At 36.4% G+C, this 24,569-nt stretch overlaps 1 protein-coding gene across 2 annotated transcripts in view; it reads right to left on the reverse strand.

The window, feature by feature from the left end:
* LOC129948809 (roundabout homolog 2) overlaps positions 1–24,569 on the reverse strand; it is a 396,541-nt gene that overhangs the window by 40,407 nt on the left and 331,565 nt on the right. For both annotated transcript variants that reach the window (XM_056059862.1, XM_056059861.1), the window contains exons 13-14: positions 20,875–20,956; positions 16,501–16,671 (exon numbers count right to left, since the gene is read on the reverse strand). In XM_056059862.1, the coding sequence (XP_055915837.1) occupies positions 16,501–16,671; positions 20,875–20,956 (253 nt within the window). The remainder of the gene's footprint in view (positions 1–16,500; positions 16,672–20,874; positions 20,957–24,569) is intronic.

The raw sequence follows: 24,569 nt of genomic DNA on the forward strand, positions 1-24,569 counted from the left end.
CGTTACGTATCTACTCTTATTGTTACTTGAATTGTTTCAATTAAATTTTATTTAAAATGACGGAATGAAATGAAAAGAAAGATATGACAGCGAAGACGAAGACGACGACGAGTCTACGACTAAAGATGATGATGAAGATGATGATGGAATTTGATGTTGTCGATTGAAGTTATATGTATATATGTGTATGTAGGTTGTACGTAGGTTTAGGTACATTATAAGAGGATACTAAGTAATTGAAAGCGATTTTGTTTTATTGTCGGAGGACTAAATTGGTCTTTTTATACGTTCGTTCGTATGTAGGTTTAAGGTAGCACGAGGCCTAAATGGTAGACACCAATTTTATAGCTGAACGAATTCTGACATTTAATTTTCCTAAAGAGTGACTTCCATTCTTTAAGAAAAAGAGCCCAGAGGTCAAAAGTCAAAACTTAAATATTTAAACTAATTAGCTTAAAAAGACTAAGCTAAGAAATAATTGAAGTAAGTTTTTGTTGTTTAATAAATTATAAATTTATATTTAACAAATATACAATTCTTATATTCTATAAAAAAAATTCTTTTTCTATTGCAACCTAATTTATTATATTTATTCAGTGTGAGAGCCGTAAAAGGAAGATTTTAAACGGAATAATATAAAAGGTGTTTTTCTAGGTAGGTAGAAATGGTGATCTCAAGGCAACCTAGCCTGAGATCCAATTAGCGCTGTAGTGCGCCGTTTTGATACCAAAAACTCGTTTGACCTTTGATTGAAAGGGATTGATTGATAGAGAAGGTTCATAGCGATTATGTTAGAGCCATTTTGTCGCATTGAGAAAAAAGATTAGGTCTCTAATCTTTGTCACAGAGAGCTAATCAAGTTCTTGAAAGAATGCTTTTCCAAAGTATTTCATTCAGGTGTTTGACAAAGCAGGACATTTGCAGAGGAAATGGATTATCGTTTCACTTTCTCCTTGGTCACTACAGCTACGGCAAAAGGTGTTGTAGGAGATACACAACTTCTCCGCATGAACTCCTATAGGCCAATGTCCGGTACAAACCGCAACAATCCTGGCTATGTCTTGCCTTGGCCTGCATAGAATATCGTTTGTACGGGTTTTATTATAGTTGGCCATATCTTCCCAGATATAATGCAGTTGGGTAAATTGCTCCACCTTCGGTTTGATTCAGTTTGGTAGATAGAAAAGATTTTACCCTTCATAGCACCAAGAGGAATGTTAACCATTTCCGCAAGTGAGCTATGAAGGGCCGATCCTTGCCTGGCTAGCTCGTCAGCCCGTTCATTTCCCACGATACCACTATGGTCCGGAACCCAGATCAGGGTGACACCGAGGTTAATATTCAGGCTCTCAAGCTCATCGCGACGTTGCTGGCTGAGTTAATGGCTTTGACAGCTGCCTGACTGTCTGTAAAGATAGCCACATTTCGGTTTTGGTTTGGGTTTTGTTTAAGTATCTTACATGCCACCCTTATTGCCAGCAGTTCAGCCTAAAAGATCCCAGAACCAACTCCGCACTCCATCTTTGAGCCGCCAGTAAAGATGGTTGTGTCGAAACCTATCGACACGATGTCATCCTCCCAATCTTCTCTCGATGGGAAAATAACCTTAAAACCCTTCCTAAGGTTTAAAGTAGGTGTGCAGTAGTCAGTGTCTACCGAGAGGGAATTAATTTCGTAGTGTTGCTGTGACCACACGGTTTTGACAACCAGCTGTTTGATTCCTTCAGCCTAATAGCGCTGCAGGAAACTATGTATTTAATAAAAAGGTCGATTGGTAGAAGATCCAAAATAACGTTTAAAGCGTCCGTTGGGAAAGTACGCATGGCACCTGTGGGGCCAACGCAAGCTGTTCTCTGAACCTTCTGTAGCTTATTAATATTATAGGCTTTGCTAAGAGCAGGCCACCACACAATCGAACCATATGTTAAGATTGGACGTACTACGGCTGTGTACGTCCATAAAATCATCTTCGACTGAAGTCCCCACTATTTTCCTAAGTTTTGCTGCAGGCGTAGAAGGCAACACAGGCCTTCTTAACCCGTACTTCAATATTTAGTTTCCAGTTTAGACAATGGAAGACAATGATTTGACCGTTGAGTCGAGGTAGCGTGAAGGGCGGTACTATAGTTTTGGTGGTAAAAAGCAACAGTTCAGTTTTACTTTGGTTAACTCCTAGTCCACAACTCGTGGCCCAGTTGCTAACTTTCTTCAAAGCTAATCACAGAGGTGTACTTTCCTGACACCAATAGCACCAAATCATCCGCGTAGGCTACCGCCTTCACTCCACATCTCTCTAATTTAACAAGAATTTTATCCATGACCAGAAGCCATACACTAGGCGAGAGGACACCACCCTGGGGTGTTCCCCTACTCACGTGTTTTGTTGCGATTGTATTGCCTAGAGTGGCTCGAATCTTCCTACCACTGAGCATGGAAATAATCCATTCTCGAATGAAGTCTTCTACACCGAACTTAACGAGCGATTCTTCTATAGATTCTATAAGGACGTTGTTAACAGCATCTTCTATGTCTAGGAAGGTGGCAAGAGTAAATTCTTTATAATGGATTGTTTGTTCTACAGTACGCACTACCTCATGGAGCCCAGTCTCCGTAGATTTGCCCATAAGATAAGCATACTGAGAGCATTCGAGAGGTCATCCAACTAGGATTTCTCTAATATGGTAATCAAGAATGCGCTCCAAGGTTTTAAGCACTAAAGATGTTAAGTTTATTGGTCTGAAATCCTTCGCGGATTCGTGACCTGGCCTACCCACTTTCGGGATAAAAACTACTTTGACCAGGTGTTTTTCTAGACGTATGGTTATCAATCTGGCAATACTTTTTTGGAGTTGGTCTTTTTGACAAGGGTCACTTGAGAACCTGTGGTACCCGTGGCATGATGGTTAGTGCGTTGGACTGTCATGCTAGAGGTCTTGGGTTCGATCCCTGCCTATGCCATCTAAAGTCTTTTCACGGGTACTGCCTCTTGCGAGGAATTGACAAATTCTCCAGGAGTAACTATTGTCATGAAAAAGTGCTTTCTCAAAAAATTAGCCGTTCGGAGTCGGCATATAAACTGTAGGTCCCCTCCATTCCTGACAACATTACTCGCACACAGGATTGGTTGAGAGTTGTAAGTCACTAGGCCTTGGTTCTCAACGGACTGTCGCGCCACCCAATAACATAACACTTGAGAAATGCTCATGTTGGTTTGTCTTTTCTTGACGAATAGATTTTTTCCTGAAAAATCATACAAATTTATTACCAAAATTATAGTTCCGTCCCATCTAGCTAGCAAAACAATTAATTTATTGAAGAAAACTTTTGACGGGCGTATTATCTCGCGCCGAGGCTGTGACGTGGCTTTCAAAATACCAAAATAATCCGATTAAACACCACTGTACTGTCTTTTTTTTGTGGGGTTGTATAAAGTCGCTTGTCAACGCAGATAACGTTGCGAACATTGCGCCCATTTTACCCTGTAGACTTGGTGGCCCTTTACAGTCTACTCTTCAAAGTTTGGTGCCCAAATTTGAGACGACCGGTTCAGTAACCAATCAGCAAATACCCGACGTTCAAGGAACGCAATATCGGCATTCTATTCCTCGCCGTGTGCAGGAACTCGGCCTTTCGCAGAATTCAACTTAGCGAATTTTGGGTCTTGACTTGGGCCTACACCCGTACAAGGAGATCAAAGTTCATGACCATAGACAACGCCGCGCCGCCGTTTGTTCACTAGCTGGGCTCCGAATCGTTGGGAAGAAGACCCCAATTTTGACGGAAACATCATCTGAATAGCTGTGTAAACAAGCCAAATTGACTTATATGGGATGACTTCCTCAAAAATTTATCGTTTAGTGTGGATTTTAGGTCTGTACTTTTTTGAAAACGTAACGGTGTATAATTGGTCTGTACTTTTTTGAAAACGACATTATTGAGGCGGCCAACGTCAACTGCGAGCGCTACATAACGATGATAACTAATTGCTTATGGCCCAAATAGAGCCCTATGGACCTAGACGACATGTGTTGCAGCAAACGCCATACCATACCATTTCAACAACTACACGCCCTTATTGAAAATCCCTTTAGTTGCACCATATTCTTTGTAATGCAGTTTTCTTTGACCAATTCAAATATGTCCTCAAAAACAATAAATCTACCTATAAGGTCTTTAATAGGTGTAGAGTATTAGCATAGACTTCATCTTTTAAATTGTCCCTAAACAAAACAAAATGTAAAGGTGTTTCACCGAAGATCCTTGTAACCAATTGTGGATAACTTCACGAGGAATAACACCATCACGAAATTTGTCTTGCACAGTTGCTTTTTTCTAGTTGCTTCTCTGTTACGTAGAGCGGTTTTTTTTTTTTTTAAATTAAACAATTTCCATATCAATATCTTAAAATTTCGGCCTTAAAAAACCAGTAATCATATATATCTCATGATGGTGCAATTAATCCACAATTACACCAGAGACATTTTCGAATACGGTCCAATCCTACCACATCCCAAAAACCACACACAACAGTAATACTTTGGCTAGTTTCAAACTACACGGGTTTGTCCGTAAGGCAAAAAACCGGACGGCATATACGGGATTAATGGCTTATTACACATTATTCGGTTTTAACCGTACGGTAAAACACGATATATGCATTGTTCCTAAGCTTAGTATACATTTTCACAGGTTTAGTTCGAACTCTGCCGCACGAATAAAATCGTATGATGTGAAAACATGCATTTCGTAAGTAAGCCACTAAGCTTATCGCGCCGTCCGGCTGTCGTATACTGCAGTGACTGTAGTGTGAAACGAGCCTTAAATTAGATTCTAAGGTGAAGGTGGGCTGTATCACTGAAGATAAATTTAGGGACCGATCAGCTTAGAAACGATGCTGGTGCTATCGAGCGGTCTGAGTTCTTAACTAACTGAAATTTTAAAGTTTGGTGACCTAAGTCTGTAAAATGCGGTGAAACTTCCTTCGTGAAATGCCTAGTTGGAAAGATCGACTGCGTATCGACTAATCCAGGATTTCGTAACACTACGAGTAGAAATTTTCTGATTTGTTCATAAGCGAGGTTTCTATCCTTCATATGACTAACTTTGCCTATCAGTTCTAATTCTTCCACCTTTTTAACTATATATTAACTTAAGAGTAGGTTGTTTACGACAACTCCAAGTGTCTGGTAAAATTATTATCAATCTTAAGCCATGAATTTTTAAAAATTTCAACGCGTTTTTATGTATATGTATATCGTTATTTTTTTTTTATAATGGTGTTTTAACTTCCCAAATGTCAAAAAATGACAGCTTCACAACTGTCATTTGCTCAAATAGTAGGCTAATCAAAATGAAACCACTTATTGGAAAACCTTTTCTACCTTATTGGTATAATAGTCTCTATAATAGTCTCTACAGAAAATAATTAAACTTAAATTTTTGATTCCATACTTTTCAAAGTCCTTTAAATGACAATTTGGCTTAGTTATTGTTTGGAAATTTTCAAGTGCACTAATAGCAAGTTATCAGAGTTTGTTGTATCCCATCCTGTTTCATGATTGCAAATTCTGATTGTTTGACAATTAATACAAACGAAGAGCTCCTGAGCAACTTGAGCTGCAAAAGGAAGTCAAAGCAATTTTGTTGTGGTATATTATTTGTCTTTTCTTAAAGTTGTGAATTTTAAGTTCATTGTAATGAGAATGACACATGAGAACATACCCTAATAAACATTGCGTCAACCGAACTGATAAATATCTAAAGCAGTATCTTGTCATACATAAATTTAATTTAACACCTCGAAAATGTTATTAAATATGAATTTCTCATTACCACAATCCCACATTCGTAATCGTATATGTACGTACAGAATCGCAGTGCAACTTCCTGGAGAAAGAGAGATGGTTCCTCATCATCATCATCATTCATCGTTGTGCCACCAGATTATTGCAACTTCCATATGCTTATAAACTAGATACCTAGATGTACTCGTGCATATTATATAAGGTGGGTAAGGTACTTGTAACTACTACAGCCCACGGTTGTGGTAAAGGAAAGGTGGTATCCCAATATATCTAGCAGCGTTCTAGCCATCCAGCCAGCCACCAACAAGCAACAACCAACTGACTCTCGAGTATCGTGTATCATAAAAACCACACTTACCCACATTACACGTCATGTTTTTGACACCATTCGAAACGCCAGGAAACAGTGAACTCGTATATATGCGTTACAAAAGCAAACTATCCGATGTTGGTGCAACAAATATATGTACGAGTATACCCTGCTCCTGCTGCCTCAAAAATGTCGGATGTAAAACTAAGGAGACAAAATACAAAAAATAATTTAAAAAAATTGTATTTTTGTCGCCAGTTATCGTTGGCAGGCATCGCGCACCTTCATTTATTTAAATTAATTCACCGCAGAGTTGTAAACGAGCTAGACTTACAGTTCACTGAATCATCGCATTGCATCGTATAGTGCCTACGGATGCAAACTGCCGGGATATAGTATGTACAAGTTGCAACCAACCGACCGACATCGACACTGACACCAATGTCAATGTAAGCCCGGCCTTAAAAAATGAAGGTGGTAGGTTTAGATGATACCATAACATCAAGATCTTTCAGCTGATGCTAATGCTGATGATGGTGTGGAAGCTAGCTCTGTGATCCTCATATTGCAGTTGTTGCACAAATTATACAAGCGAACGACGAAACGCGACGCAACGACGAGACTCAAATCGTTGTTTGATGCATCAACATAGGATCTCAAGAGTGCAACTTTGTTTTTGTATCTACAAGTCTAATGATTATCTTTGAGGTTACTCAATGCGTGTTCCTGCCTATTTTTGTTGTTGTTGTTGTTGTTTGCATATGATGAGGAAAATCAGATGTCAGATGGCAGCTGAATTAGCAGGAAGTTAACACCAGCGGCAACAAGATGGCGTGATCATCGTCGGCGCTAAGTATAGTTCAGGGTTGCCACTTAGTTGAAAATGTTAGTAAAGATCATTGAATACCCTCTGTTCGATGTTGTTTTTGAATCTTAGCAGAAAATAAACATCATAGGACAAAAATCTGGCGCTAAGTAAATGGTGTTTTTTTCGACTAAATTAAAAACTAAATCGGCAACACAATTTTAAATGGCGGTCATTTTGAGTGATTTTTGTTTGTTTGACTTGGCATTTCAAAATGAATAATCTGACTGAACAAACCTCTTCAATTGAGAACATTTATTATGAAAGTCATACGTCCATTTCACTTTTGGTTGAATGGATACGTCAATTAACAAAACTGTCGTATTTAAAGTTAAGGTAATCCTCAAGTGTATGTTGAAACCGTTACATTTACGAAAAACCAATTGTATAATGTGCTTTATTGTTTGGTTTTCTAATAGGGACGCGTTGATTTTGACAGCTCGTGGCGGCCATATTGTTGGTTTTGCTTAGTGTCAAAATAAGGACGCGTTGATTTTGACAGCTCGTCGTGGCCATATTGTTTGTTTTGATTTCTGTCAAAATATCTTCTATTTACAAAAACGACTGGATAACGTGCTTTAAGGGAATTTTTGTCAATAGGACTCGTGGATTTTGACAGCTCCTGGCGGCCATATTGTTTGTTTTGCGTTCTGTCAAAATATCTTCTTTCAGTCACTGAGGAAAACATGTCATGATACAGCGTTATTATAAGCAACATGTACAAATGGTAAATCGTACTTATCAAAACCTGTGTTCTCGTAGCGCACTTTTTATGGGGTTTATGGTCGTCGTTCCATATTCAAATTCAAGTCCACTGATTCAGTGAAACATCAGCCAATTGCATTTTAAAACAGTTGGGAGTTGATTCTAATGCCAATTCATCCAGTTATTGTTTGGTGTGGATTTCATTTTGGAGGCTATTTGCCATTAGTCCGTACTTTTTCGAAACTAATTTTGGCCAGGCCATAACCGTCAACGGAGATCGATGATCACCATGATCATCTTTTCACTTGAATTAGATGGCATAGCGCTACGTGTCACAAAGTTTAGGACACAATCGACATTTTACGCGAGCGGTTTCATGGAATAGTACTATCGCCTTAAATTTATCGCCGAAATCGCGTAATTTGAAACCTCTTTAATTTTTCTTGTGAGGCTTTCTTAAGTAGCAGGTGTATGTAAATAAGCCGCAAACAACTTCGGTCCCAAAGTTTTATGCGCCAAAGTAATCGAAAACTGGACTTTTCGAATGCGTTCCACTCAGCGAAGCCCCGGTGGGCAAGTAAACGATGTTATCTTTCACACATAATGTCATTGGAAGGGCTCTCAAATAATGATAAAACCCTATTGTCCTCTCATATCAACTTATTTTATCCAATTTTAAAATCGACCCGCATTTATTAGGAAAATCCTTTATAACTGCAGGGTTGCCTCTTAATGGAACGCCCTTTCCTAAATTGATTGATGTGGATTGTGCATTGTCTTGGATGGAATATACCCATGTTTAAAAAATGGCTTCGAGGGTCTAAGTTCTAATCAAATGCAACATAAGAGTCCTTGGAATATTATGTCCCCTTACAGTTCCTTAAAGGTTTTTTTAAGAAAAAGAACTTAACTACACTTCGGTAACCATGAATACATTTTTTATTAAATTAGAGCAGGAGCACAAAAGACCAAGGACATTTTTCTTCACCGTAAAAAAAAGAAAAATCTAAATTTTGTATCTGTACTCAGGTGTTTCTAACACTTAAGAACGATATATGGTAGGAGTACGTGTACCGTCGCTAGTCGTATGCATGCATTGCATATGTGCTGACATCACCAAGCTTACAATCATGATTTACTCCAAATGATTTTCATGGCCATCAGCTACCCTTTTGTAAAAGTCAGTTCCAGGTTGCAATGCAAGGCAGGCAACCGAGTTATCATGCGGTAGTCTTGGTATTGGTCTTGGTTTTGGTCTTGGTCTCGGCCCAACCATGCATGCGGTACTCAATCATCATATATGCAAAACGATCTCTATATGAGAATTTATTGCTCGTTGATGTGTCGTATGCACTCTGAGCCATTATTTATTACTCTCCAAAGGAAGAAGACGACAACGATGATGACGACGACAAGGATGACGACGTCGAAATCGTCGTTGTAGTCGGTCGTAGTTTGAATACCTATAGCATGACCAGACCACAGAAGGCAGGATATGTCTGTCGGGGTATTCTCGACAAGCAGACGCTTCACGCGACTAAACATTCTTTCTCTCTCCCCAAAACTCCTTCCATTCTGTACGTATACAATTCTTCGTCCGCTTCAAAACCTCAGTCATCATAGTTTTACGAGAAATTTTGCATAAATTCATTTCCATTCTTGACTCCTTTATCAGGACGAACGGACACACAACACTCGAAGCTTTACCGGAAGAAGAAAGGAATAGTTTAAATATACATAAGTCGAGTATGTATCCTTGTTTCGACACAGCACCACCTAAACACTGTACCGCATCGCACCGTACCGCAACGGACGGACCGATGTGAATGTGTGTCTTACATGATATCGTAAGTTTTGAGGGCGATTTTTATTACCCCATTATGTTGATGAGATTGTTATGGAAATTAGGTGATTTGGCCAAAAACGGTGGTAATATGTGTGTGGCGGTTGTGTGAAGTGAAGTATGGGGCAGTGTAGGTAGGTAATGGTATGGCTTATAAATTTCAGTGATGTGTGGCCCCACAAGGTGCAATTCGATTTTAATAATAAAATGTTATTTTTATCGAAGTGTAAAAGGACTTTTTAGAAGGAAAACCAACAGGAATTTATGTAACGCCTTTTTTTTTTTTTGGTAGTGGTGAATCAAAGGGATGAGTAATCACTGTTAAGTTAAGGTTACACAAAAAAGAGGCTTACAAGAGATATTTAAATATTTATTTTTCAAATCGTTTAATAATTTTTTTTAAAAAGTTTTTCTCCTTTACTTTGAGCAAGGACTACACATATGGATCACATGAAAGATAGAATTCGCCCATACCTAAGGACGAGGCTGAAAAAGAAAATTATAATACATTTTTAAATTTTACGGAATTTTTTCAGACAAGGCAAAGGGTTTGCAATGTAATGGAAATTATTATTAAAAGGACAAACATACAGTACCAGGTTGTGAATCAAACATAAATTAACAATGAACATTGTACGAATACTGTCACAACAACATCTGTGTTAACATAGGTTGTTTTTTTGAATTGCTGAGGGTAATTATGAAAATATTTAATTCCCATTTGTGTGTTAAAAAAACATCACGTTACTTCCAGAATTGTTTTTATATTTAATTTTTAACAAAGAATTGATGATTTTTTAACGTGACTTAATTGAAAGATGATAAGTACACTTCGTGTCTCATGAATAGACACAAGCTTATTTCGTTTTATATTTGACGATATTTTTTTGGAAAAAACCCAAACATGAATTGAATGTTGGGATTTTCGAAGAAGGGCATAAAAAGTACCTGTTTTTGTATGTCACAGGATTAGGTACAAGATTAAAAAATTACAAATTGAATGGATTAAAACAATTTTTAGGTGCTGCCCCCTAACTTTTGAATTACGTCAAGTAACCTGTGGTGTATGGATTCATAGAGTGCTGTAAGATAATTGAGGAAATTTGGCCTCGAACCATTTTATCGGTTCAATAATCTCTTCGTTTTTTTTGGTATTGCCATCCTACTTCAAGATTGAATTCTTCCTTTCTTAAGTCATAGAAATTGCAACTATACCTATCAGGCCCGTCCAAATTTAATTTGTTTTCATTAGAAAAAACGAAGGTATGCCAAGCTCGATTCCACCTGGTATGATTTGTTGCCAAATGAAGGGGTTAGCTCATGAGTACAGCTTTCAATGGTGTTTTTTCTTCATTTTCTTCAACAGTCGATCTACGAGCATTTACCCCAGCTAATCCCTTGATTTTACTAATGGAAAGCCTTGGAATTTAAGCTGCTCTCACTATCGCTCGCCTTTTCTAAAATGATGTGGCTTTGTTGACTCTTCCTTTGGGGTTACTTCCAAACCTCTGGGTTCTTTAGGTTGTTGTAAATATATTATATTTGAATTGCTTTTAATTTTGTTGGCTATAAAACGGATTGTTTTGCCGAAATCCCGGTAAGCTCGGATTTGGCCTATTTCCTCCTTGGTTAGACCCTTACATTCTAACCATACTGCTAGATTTTATCAATCTCACAAAAAATCAGAAAATACTTTTATGTGATTAAAAACACGCTAATAGGTAAATTTAGATCTTGTTCGTAGTCATGTGACCCGATGGAACAGGTACTTTTTATGACCTTTCTCGGAAAAACTGCCATACAACTTGTATTTATCAACTTAATTTAACATTTTTTTTGCAATATAAACTTACTTCATTCCACATTTGTGTTTTTTCAACAACCCTTAGATTTTAAGAAATATCGTCAAATTAAAATCGAAAAAAGCTTGTCCCTATTCATGTGACACGAAGTGTATATCTTGGCATTTAGCATGAGCACATTATTTGTGGTAAGCTCGATAATTGACCAGAAACTTGCTTAATAAACTATTTAAATATAAAACTTCGAGATATTTCTATATTTGAAGTAATTATTTTACTATACACTGCAGGACTCCAACGTAGTCAACAGACTTCATTTATGCCTGGGATTTGATTTTGTGAATTAAAGATTGGGTTGTTTAATTCTGTTCCTTACTGAACGCGTTCAAGAATTGAAAAATAAATTTTTGATTGACAATTTTTTTGTTTTAAAAGGCCGTTTTGTTTTTGGGTTTTTGAATTTTTAGTAATAAATAATTTTATGAATTGTTGATTAAAAACCTGGAAGCTTTTAACATAAAAGCCACGTTCTAAAGCCATAATCATTTATTTGAGATTCTTAAGCTATTGAGTAAATAAATAGTTAAAAATGGAAAAAGTTGCGAAACCACAATTGAAACACTTTCTGCCATCATCATTCTGAAAAGAGCACAGGGGGAACAGTTGCTTCGCATTTGAAGATATCGAAGGGCTGTGTTCAAAGAGCCATTTGGTGTCATGCTAAAACCTGAATTTTTAGGTTAAAAAACGCTTAGGATGAACTTGGTCTACGACCAAACAGGAGGATCAGCTAATAGTAACAACAAGCAAACGAAACATTCGAAAAACAGCTCCGGAAATAAGTGCCGAAATAAGTACAACATGGGACAAGATGCTGCACTGTTTGGACAAGTTGCAGTTCGAAAACTACTTCTTCGACCACCGAACATGGTAAAACTGTTAGAGTGGCCTAAAAAGCATGAAGACTGAATGAAAGAAGTTTAAGCATAGTTTTATGGAGCCATGAATGTAAGTTCGAGGTATTTGACACAAAACGAAGGGTTTTTATTCAGCGCTGAAAGAAAGATTCTTCCGGACTGTATAAATCCACCGTCAAGTGGTTTTTTGATGGTCTAGGGAAGTTTCTTTTAAATCGAGTTATAACTTTGATGCAAAATACGAAGAGAATCACGAGTCATAATGTGGCTGCTGCAATCACCGGATACTAACTCTATCGAATTATTCAGCCCTATCATGAATTCCATCCTAATCGGAAATTTGTACGAATCCCGAAAAACTGTATCATGAAATCCGTTCGTAATTCAAAATTGTATAAGATTTTCCACTACGAACGGATTTCATGATACAGTTTTTCGGAATTCGTAAAAATTTCCGATTACGATTGAATTTATGATAGGGCTGATTGTGGGAGGAGCTGGATAGAAGGGTCCAGGATCAATGCCCTTCATCAGTATCTGCATTGCGGAATGCAATAAATTACGATACTGCTAGAAATATATACAACACAACAATTTAAAACTTATAAAGGGTGATTTTTTTGAGGTTAGGATTTTCATGCATTAGTATTTGACAGATCACGCGGGATTTCAGACATGGTGTCGAAAGAGAAAGATGCTCAGTATGCTTTGACATTTTATCATGAATAGACTTACTAACGAGCAACGCTTGCAAATCATTGAATTTTATTACCAAAATCAGTGTTCGGTTCGAAGTGTGTTTCGCGCTTTACGTCCGATTTATGGTCTACATAATCGACCAAGTGAGCAAACAATTAATGCGATTGTGACCAAGTTTCGCACTCAGTTTGCTTTATTGGACATTAAACCAACCACACGAATGCGTACAGTGCGTACAGAAGAGAATATTGCGTCTGTTTCTGAGAGTGTTGCTGAAGACCGTGAAATGTCGATTCGTCGCCGTTCGCAGCAATTGGGTTTGTGTTATTCGACCACATGGAAGATTTTACGCAAAGATCTTGGTGTAAAACCGTATAAAATACAGCTCGTGCAAGAACTGAAGTCGAACGATCTGCCACAACGTCGAATTTTCAGTGAATGGGCCCTAGAAAAGTTGGCAGAAAATCCGCTTTTTTATCGACAAATTTTGTTCAGCGATGAGGCTCATTTCTGGTTGAATGGCTACGTAAAAAAGCAAAATTGCCGCATTTGGAGTGAAGAGCAACCAGAAGCCGTTCAAGAACTGCCCATGCATCCCGAAAAATGCACTGTTTGGTGTGGTTTGTACGCTGGTGGAATCATTGGACCGTATTTTTTCAAAGATGCTGTTGGACGCAACGTTACGGTGAATGGCGATCGCTATCGTTCAATGCTAACAAACTTTTTGTTGCCAAAAATGGAAGAACTGAACTTGGTTGACATGTGGTTTCAACAAGATGGCGCTACATGCCACACAGCTCGCGATTCGATGGCCATTTTGAGGGAAAACTTCGGAGAACAATTCATCTCAAGGAATGGACCGGTAAGTTGGCCACCAAGATCATGCGATTTGACGCCTTTAGACTATTTTTTGTGGGGCTACGTCAATTCTAAAGTCTACACAAATAAGCCAGCAACTATTCCAGCTTTGGAAGACAACATTTCCGAAGAAATTTGGGCTATTCCGGCCGAAATGCTCGAAAAAGTTACCCAAAATTGGACATTTCGAATGGACCACCTAAGACGCAGCCGCGGTCAACATTTAAATGAAATTATCTTCAAAAAGTAAATGTCATGGACCAATCTAACGTTTCAAATAAAGAATCGATGAGATTTTGCAAATTTTATGCGTTTTTTTTTTTAAAGTTCTCAAGCTCTTAAAAAATCACCGTTTATTAATTGACTTTGAGGGTGCTTATGTAAGACGCAAATAAAATAGATCTAGTAATTATCAGAAAGCCTTAGCTTTGATGTACTTGTTATTACGATGTATTGAATCCTTTAAGAGAACAATACTTTTCTCAGGATTATGGTTCTCCTCTTAATTTTCTCTTAAAATAAAATTGGAAAATATCTCCCTTCCGCCTTTCTGTCTTTCGAATTTTGCGTCTATGCACAAAGCGCCAATGAAATCATATCTGTACATCATTTGAAAGGTGTACCCACATAACCCACAAAACGACGCTAGCCAAGATTAGTTTGGATATTGCGTTCAACATTTATAGACGTGTAAACATGGAGTTTACTAACGCCAAAATTGCCAAGTTTTCCTTAGTTAAAGGCAAATCCTCAAGAGAAACGTTCCGTGAGATTAATTGTGTTTTGGAGCATGGTACTCTATCACTTTGAACCGCGGAGGAATGGTCTCGACGAATCAGAGCCGGTGAAAACGACATCATGGATTTGGTAGCCGGCGGATGACCGGATTACCGGCATGTGGCATCTCGTGACATCGCCCACGAGATGAGAGTTAGTCACCAAACCATTTAAACCACCTGCAGAAGGCTGGATACAAAAAAAGCTTGATGGTTGGGTGCCGCATGATTTGACGCAAAAAAACCTTATGGACTAAATCAACGCCTCCGATATGCTGCTGAAACGGAACGAACTCGACCCATTTTTTAAACGGATGGTGTCTGGCGACGAAAAATTGATCACATACGACAATATCAACCGAAAACAGTCGTGGTCAAAAGCCGGTGACTGACGGCCAGGAAGGCTTTGCTGTGTGTTTGGTGGGATTGGAAGGGAATCATCCACTATGAGCTGCTCTCATATGGTCAGAAGCTTAATTCTACCATCTACTACGAATTGGACCACTTGTAAGCAGACGATCGACCAGAAGCGTCCAAAAATTGGCCAACAGGAAGGGTTTCACTAGGAGACCCCAGACTACACACTTCGTTCATGACCTGTCAGAAACTACGGGAGCTCGAATGGGAGGTTTTATCGCATCCACTATACAGCCCGGACATAGCGTCAAGTGATTACCAACATGAAGAAGTTGAACTCAAAAGAGGCTTGTGAAAATTGGCTGTCCGAGTTCTTCGCAAAAACGAATCGGGTTATAATGAAGTTGCCGTCTAGTTGGAAACAGATTATCGAACAGAACGGCCCATATTTAACTAAATCGGATCATTGTGACACTTTTTATAAAGCATTGAATAAAGACTAAAAAAAGGTTATATTTTCCAACCTTTTAATAATTTCCCTCCCAAAATTACAGAAATAAATCACATTTTCATGCATTGTTGAAGTTTTCTGCAGTTAGAAATACATTTCAAGCGAAACTTAAGGGGTTCATTCTCATACATTTATGGGAAATTTAATTTAAATATATTTCAAAATTTCGTAATAAGAAAATCTAAGTGATTCTAGTTTTTACTTTTGAACACAAATCCATATATTTCAATATTTATATCCAACTTCTTTAACAAGTTGAACAACTCTTCATCATTTTTTTCAACATTTGTGGTCTTTTCAACAAAAAGTCTTAGTTTTAAAAGTAATCACGAGGAGACTTAACATTAACTTAGTTGTCATTACTCAACTTGTAATATAGGTTAACTACAAGTATGCAAAGCCACTTTTCTGTCTAAAGAAATAGACAGCTCCAAGCCTTTAAGTATCTAGGTTTGCACATTATTTAACTAAGGGATTTCGAAATTGAGTTCAAAATGAACTTTGACGTTTTAGCAAGCTGATTCATTCTTCAATTCTTTCAATTTCATTATTATTATTTTGGCTGGAGGGGGTTTTTTTTGTGTGTCGGCTTAACCCCAAAAAATGCAGTAGCTCTTAAGCATTAGAGCATTTTTGATTAATGCTAACGCCAACCTTTCGGTTTAAGCCACTTAAATATTGTTACTTCACTTAAGGCCATTTTTAAACAGAAGTTGCATTCATAAATCAATAAGACAAGTATTGCACAGGCACACGACACAAATAGGAAAAAATCTAAATGGAAAATATTTTTCGTTAGAAAGATACAAAGTTTGTTTTTGCATCACGATCTCCCAATTTACCAAAGAAAAATATAACCTCAAATATGAAACAAAAAATTACCCAACCACAGACCGCAATGAAATATTGTTTTTGTTATTAGCGAAAATATAGTGACAATAGTAAAGAAAAACATTGTAACTCAGCAACAACAAAAAATTGTAAAAATATTAATAATATCTAGGTAGCAGCATATTGTATCTATGTAGTAGGTGCTATATCAATACTACTCACCTTTCCACTTAAAACATCTCTAGCAGCTGACAATTCTCCTGGTGGCACCACACCCGAATCTGTGCCTAAAGTTTTTGCCACATTCGACAGCCCAGATGGCACCGATAGACCGTGTGAATTTTCAGCACGAACTAGAAACACATACGAGGTGCCCGGCTTCAATCCTGATATCTGTTGAGTAAAAAAATAAAAAATAAAAATAGGAATAAAAACAATGACAGACAAAATTGAATAACAATGAAAAAAAATAATGTTTTAGTTTTTTTTCGAATTTTGAACAAAAAAGGATTTTTTTCATTGACTCACTGTGTATAGAAGAATGTATATAATGGATACAAAAATTTAATATGTGCATATCTAAAAATATTTATGTTTATTTAAAAAAATATACACACTTATGAGTTTCCAGGTCATGCAGAAAATAAGTTTTATTCTAAATAAAGGATAAAATATATGTACAGTGGGTTGCACAACAAATTCATAGAAAATAAGCTGTGGAACTTTAAAGAAAAGGTGCTTCAACAAATGTCAGATTATTGAGATAGTGAGTTCGAAATGGACTTGCATATGTTCAAAGTACAAATCGAATCGGGCTTCAAATATCGCTTCATACAATATTCAATTCATTTCTTGTTGTTTTTGCTCGGAAGGGGTTACAAATACCCTTCAATATAAACTGCAGTGCAAGCAAATGATATTATAGAAAATGGAATATAAATTGAAGTGCAATAAGTGGAAAATATTCATTCGAGTAAAGCATTTTATATTCATGCCGTGCGGCTAAAAAATTAATCTCTGTACTTGACAGTACGTCCTTAACTTTTCTCAAGCCTAAATTGTTAAAATGTTGAAATTTGTTGGGCGGAACGCAACTGGCTATTTGTACTAGAACATTGCTAATGCAACAATTCGTTAAAGCTATGATAAAATTTTTCAATTAGATAACTGTTATTTGTTTTAAAATAAGTTTGTGTTCAATGATAACAATGGTCAAGAATATAAAGCTTGCTATCTGATACAAAAATCAAAAAAGAGGCTGGGATGCGACCCACACTAATAACTTCCCATCCCGTTTGTCCATTTGTTTTGCTTAAAATTTTGTAGGTTTTTCTTTTGTTAAAAAGGTTGTTACTTGAATTATTCTTAAAAACTTAAAAATTACCAACAATATTTTGCTTATACATAATTAAAACCAATTTTTGTTAACGAGATTTTTTGTCGAAAACCAATTTTTACCAACTTCGCGTATTTGTGTTTCAGTTTTGATTTTTTGTAAAAAATATGGATTCCAGTGTTCTCAAAATTTTAAAGAATGTTTAAAATATTATTTCTTAAAAGGTAAAATTAGTTGGAATCCATAATCTCAAATTTTTGAAAGGTATTTGAATCGAAAATCAATTTTTACTAACTTTTCGTAATTTTTATTTAGGTTTTTATTTTTTATAAGAAAACTGCCCATTCGATTTTTCTCAAAATGTTACTGAATGTTGACAACGATTTTTTTTTTTAAAAAGCGACTATCTCAAAGTTTTGAAAAGTTGTTTCAGTCAAAAATCAATTTTTAGTAACTTCTATACAATTTTATTTTTTGTAAAAAAAACAGTCGGTAAGATTTTTGTCAAGATTTTACCGAATGTTAAAAACAATATTTCTTATAAGATAAAATTAGTTGGAAGCGATCTCAATTTTTTGAAAAGATATTTGAGTCGAAATTCAATTTTTACCAACTTTGGGAAATGTTGTTTTTATTTTTTATAATGTCATTCTTCGTTTCACAAAATTGTCTTGGAAATAAAATCATTTTTTTTTTAGTTTCAGAAGTGACACAAATTTTTTTTCAGTTTTTTTTGAATTTTATAAAAAAAATACGTTAGTTATAAAAAATATATTTGTTTAGTATCACGTTACAAAACATGATATAAAATTTAATTCAAGCCTCTAACGTTATTGGTTCGTGAAATATTTAGGGTTAACCAAACTTTTTTTAAACTGCTATGGTAAAAAAACCACCCACGCAATTTTCTTGAGGTCCCTTTCTGCAATATTTTTTGTATACAAAATTTATTTAAAGTAAATATTTCTACTGGTTCTTGAGCTATGGACGACGAAAAAAACTTCTCGAACGTACGGTCGTACGGAACTACAGGCGTACGGAGGTACGAACGTACGAACTTATGTACACACGCACGCCGTGTAAAAAAATCTAAAAATCTTTTATTTCGACTCTAGGGGCTTTGAAACGTCGAAAAATATCAAAATTTTCGATTCAACAAATCGGACCCATTTTAATAACTTCCTATGTTAAGTTAATAATACTTTTTCAAAGGAATTTATTGTCGTGAATTCGAACATTACCTCATAACTTTTCCATTTTATAAAGTTTTTCAATAGACCGCTCACAATTTCTTGAAAGCCAACAATCTGGTGTTTTTAAGCTTGAAGTATAATGGGGTGTTTTTCATAAAAACTAATTTTGCTCTAAATTTGCAAGCTTTAAATGTTTATCTTATAGATTCAGTTTTTTTTATTTTCAGTATAACACTTATTGTGCAAGAAATACGATTTCTAGTTAATTTTGTTGCTGATTTCGAATCGGAATAATTTCGATAATTTAGTTTTTTGCATTTATTTTAAAATGTTTATATGGTATGTTAAAATTTGTTGTGGAAAACTACAAAAAAAATAAATTGGGTAGCGCAACAGTCCGTTGAGAACCAGGGCCTAGTGACTTACAACTCTCAACCATTCCTGTGTGCGAGTAATGTTGTCAGGAATGGAGGGGACCTACAGTTTATGTGCCGAATCCGAACGGCTAATTCGGGAAGCACTTTTTCATGACAAGAGTTACTCTTAGAGAATTTGTCAAATCCTCGCAAGAGGCAGTACCCGTGATAAGATTTTTAGTGGCATAGGCAGGGATCGAACCCAAGACCTCTGGCATGACAGTCCAACGCACTAACCATCATGCTACGGGTACTGGAAAACTGATATCAATAAAATTCGTAATGATTTTCTTAATCCACAATCCCTTACTTCAATGTTCTGTTTAAAAATGTTCAGTATCTTACTTTCTTAAAAAAAAATCCTCAATAGTTGTAAGTTTTTACCGAATGTCACAAACGTAATTTTTTATCTTACTACATACATTTTTGGAACGTGTTGGAAAAATATGAAAAGTACGGGTATTTTTGAATTTGATGACATAAGAAAAAATCGCAGTAAGAACTAAAAATTAACTCTCAAACGAACTATTCAAAAACATAAAGGAACTTTATTTTAGGTTTTTCAAAACTTTTAATGGAATTAAAAAATGAGAAATTACGAAAACTAAGTGAGTTAATACGATTTATACTTTATCTAAAAAGGAAATTTATGGACTTTGCAAAATTTTAAAAAATTTAGTATTATCTTATATTTTGACTTAACCTTAAAGAACCCGTTTTTTGTAGTCTTCAGCATTTTCAAAGAGTATATTTTAAAAACTCGATGCGGGATTTGAATTAAGGATTTCTAAGTCACTTAAAATAGTATTTTCTTATCAAAAAAGCGATATATTGCAGCCAAATATTTTTGTTCAAAAAGTGTATGAAACGCTGATTTATTTAAACTGGAATATAGAAGCCTTGTTCATGTCTTAACATTTCCGTAAAATAATGATTGTCTTTTCGAGATTTAAAAGGTGATATCGCAAAAACATGAAGTGAGAGAGTTAATTTGAAGCCAGATTCGGACTAAGCCTTCTAGAAGTGTTATTCTTGTTTTAATGTATGAACAGTGTGATCTCTACTGACGTACGAAAAAAGTAAATGTTCTGTTGTGAGAGGGTCATTTGTCAGCAGTGTCATTGATTTGACGTTTATGAATTAATAAGACAGTGATAGATATCTATTCGCCAAAAAGCTATTTCTAGAAAAATCAAAATTTAAAAATCCATATTTTTTATATTTTTACTGGACATGTTGGTCTCTTATCTTCGTTTTTTCGTAAGCGACATTTTGCCTTTTTTAATTTGTAAAACTTTAAGTCTTTCTTTTGTCGTATTGAGGGTAAAGTCATGTTAATAATATCAAATTCTGACTTCACATTCTGTAGTTTGCTGCATGAACCAGCAGTACATATTCTTCGTAGTCTACTATAATTCGTTAGCAATGTCTTAGTATGTCAATATGCTTATGTCAAAATTATAACATTACTTAAAATTAAAAAAAAAAAATCACCAGTATATGTATCTGGAAAACTGATCAACTCACTGTACAAATTTTATGAACTCTTTATATCTAATCCAACTAAAACACAAAATTATACGCAAATGTTTCGCTAGGTTCTACACAGAATAATTTTATAGGAAAAAAAAAATAAAAAATAAGAACTTACCGTTATTGTTTGATCAGGAATACGATGGGCGGCCACAACCCAGCCTGTTTGAAGATCCGAACTAAAATACTCCACAGTATAGCTGCGCCTCCGAAAACACAGGAGTGCAAAAAAGGAATGAAAAATAAGAAAAGAAAAGAAAATAGAAGAAAATGTTATTCTCAAATAATACATTTCACATTCAATATAAATATAACCTATATAAATGTTGTACAAATGATAAAGTATAATGACCATGAACATTGAACACAATGCTTATAGAGCCTTAAGGCACAAAAGATGTTGAAAGATACTAGCATCAGAAAAAAAGTGCAGATATGTATACATGGTCCGAATTAAAACCCTGAAGAAGCATCAGTGGCATAATAGGAGTTAAGTCAAGGCAGCCATCCAGCCAGCCAGCCAGCGCCAACGCACGGTCCAGTGCACATTCCAAGCAAAAAAGAAAAACAAAATAAACCCTAAAGCCAATAGAGCAGTAACTATACGGTGGCGGCTCCTCTTAAGAGGGGTTTGAAGAGCTAAGCTAGAATCTATTACTATACAGAGATGCTTCTGCGGTCATTGATTAAGAGGCTCTTGCTGCTGCTGCTGCTTTTGCTCCATTACCATAATAGTAAAAGAAACTAAGACCTTTGGGACCAAAAAATCTCATGGGAGCCTATCCTGATGGTGATGGTGGTGGTGCGATGATGATGGTCAAATATTTCTGCTGTAGTCTTTTGGCATCAGAAATGTAATCAGAAAACTCTTTTACGAATATTCCCCGGTGTGTATGGAGAGAATTTGCATAATGAACGTAAGTCGACGAATTGATTAGGATATGGGTTCCACCTGGAGAATAAAGTGTGTTTGACAAGCAAAACTCTACTTAATTAAATCGAAATTACTTAAATTGAAGATTAAATCATGAGTTTGGTGTCTCATAGGTTTTAAAATGCTATAATAACGAAGCTCATCAATGTTAGGATAGTCATGTACTCAAAAATCATTTAAATATGAAAAAAGTGGGCGTGGCAGAAAGTATTTTCACTAAACATTGTTTAAGCATTTTGTTACGGATATTTTAGTTTTTTTTTTTATTTGTCGGATTGAATTTGAATCAAAGTTCATTCATAGAATTTCGTTAACAAAGTCTTATAGCTCACGGATTTTATTTAAATCAACTCGTCCACATTTTACGAAAAGAGACGGATTGAATTTCAGACGAATTTATATAATTAGAGCACTTTCAAGCTGTTTTATATACCCTTCATATGCCAAAGACAGCACTGTAAGCATTTGGAAAAGAACAAATCTCTGTACTTCATAGAACGGTCAAAGTTGAGCTTAAAGTTTAAATAATGGGCACTGCTAGAAGCGCCAGTATTACAGTTCAACTGTAAATAGGCAAGTAACGGTCGAGTGGCGTAATTTTATTAATGATTTTAATGTCGCCAGTCTTTTTAAAGTCTTTTCTTTGAAAACTCTCCAAGTAAAAATGTAAGATCATGAAAAACTATGATTACTTTCGGTTCTAAAACAATTAATGGAATAAGAAGTCACTGACAGGAGATCATTTTAAAAATGAGAAAGAGTGTCGGAGACCAAACGGAACCCTGTGGAACACCATCATTTATATTTAAGGTTTCAGACTTTATCCGGTCAAACACAACTTGTATTAAACGGTTCTACATAAAATTTGTAACAGACGAAGAGTGATTTGTCGATAGTGAAATATCACATCGAAAACACTTGTGTCAAAAATAAGACACACAAAATCGGAGTATTAAGTCTGTCGTAAAGATGTCAAAAATATCCTAAGTTCTAAATTTACGAAAATGATTTAGTATCAATAATTTTAAGTAATCTGGTATCCAGGCAACTCATAATAATTACTGAAATGCGGGATTAAATGATTAGTGTCTTTGAAAACGCATCAACAACTTCCACTCTGCTAAACTTCATCATTCTAAAAAAATTATAGGTGTAACTTTTATATGATAAAAAAAAACTTCAAAAGTGATTGGATACCACGCCCACTTGTGTGCCTTAGGTAGATAGGTAGAAATGGCGATCTCAAGGCAACCTAGCCTGAGATCCAATTAGCGCTGTAGTGCGTTTGACCTTTGAAAGGGATAGATTGATAGAGAAGCTTCATAGCGATTATGTTAGAGCCATTTTGTCGCATTGAGAAAAAAGATTAGGTCTCTAATCTTTGTCTCAGAGAGCTCATCAAGTTCTTGAAAGAATGCTTTTCCAAAGTATTTCATTCTAGTGTTTGCCAAAGCAGAACATTTGCAGAGGAAATGGATTATCGTTTCACTTTCTCTTTGGTCACTACCGCTACGGCAAAAGGTGTTGTAAGAGATACCCAACTTCTCTGCATGAACTCCTCTAGGTCAATTTTCGGTATAAACCGCAACAATCCTGGCTATGTCTTGCCTTGGCCTGCATAGAAGATCGTTTGTACGGGTTTTATTATAGGTGGGCCATATCTTCCTAGATATAATGCAGTTGGGTAAATTGCTCCACCTTCGGTTTGATTCAGTTTGGTAGATAGAAAAGATTTTACTCTTCATAGCACCAAGAGGAATGTTAACCATTTCCGCAAGTGAGCTATGAAGGCCCGATCCTTGCCTGGCTAGCTCGTCAGCCCGTTCATTTCCCACGATACCACTATGGCATGGAACCCAGATCAGAGTGACACCGAGGTTAATATTCAGGTTCGCAAGCTCATCGCAACATTGCTGGCCGAGTTAATGGCTTTGACAGCTGCCTGACTGTCTGTAAAGATAGCCACATTTTGGTTTTGGTTTGGGTTTTGTTTAAGTATCTTACATGCCTCCCTTATTGCCAGCAGTTCAGCCTGAAAAACGCTAGCAAAGTCAGTAAGCCTAAAGGATTTGGCTACATTTAGGGACTCAGAAAAGATCCCAGAATCAACTCCGCACTCCATCTTTGAACCGTCAGTAAAGATGGTTGTGTCGAAACCTATCGACACGATGTCATCCTCCCAATCTTCTCTCGATGGGAAAATAACCTTTAAACCCTTCCTAAGGTTTAAAGTAGGAGTGCAGTAGTCAGTGTCTACCAAGATAATATCTGAGGGAATTAATTTCGTAGTGTTGCTGTGACCGTAAGGTTTTGACAACCAGCTATTTTATTCCTTCAGCCTAATAGCGCTGCAGGAAACTATGTATTTAATAAAAAGGTCGATTGATAGAAGATCGAAAATAACGTTTAAGGCGTCCGTTGGGCAAGTACAGTTTAGTTTAGGGCCGAGTATAACTCCCAAATATTTTGCACTGGAAGGCAATGATAGGATTTGACCGTTGAGTCGAGGTAGCGTGAAGGGCGGTGCTTTAGTTTTGGTGGTAAAGAGCAACAGTTCAGTTTTACTTTGGTTAACTCCTAGTCTACAACTAGTGGCCCAGTTGCTAACTTTCTTCAAAGCTGACTCCGTGATTTCAATAATCACAGAGGTGTACTTTCCCTACACCAATAGCACCAAATCATCCGCATAGGCTACCGCCTTCACTTCACATCTCTCTAATTTAACAAGAATTGTATCAATGACCAGAAGCCATAGAAGAGGCGAAAGAACACCACCCTGGGGTGTTCCCCTACTCATGTGCTTTGCTGTGATTGTATTGCCTAGAGAGGCTCGAATCTTCCTACCACTGAGCATGGAAATAATCCATTCTCGAATGAAG

The sequence above is a fragment of the Eupeodes corollae genome, chromosome 3 (assembly GCF_945859685.1).
Source record: "Eupeodes corollae chromosome 3, idEupCoro1.1, whole genome shotgun sequence".
NCBI classification, from domain to species: Eukaryota; Metazoa; Arthropoda; class Insecta; order Diptera; family Syrphidae; genus Eupeodes; species Eupeodes corollae.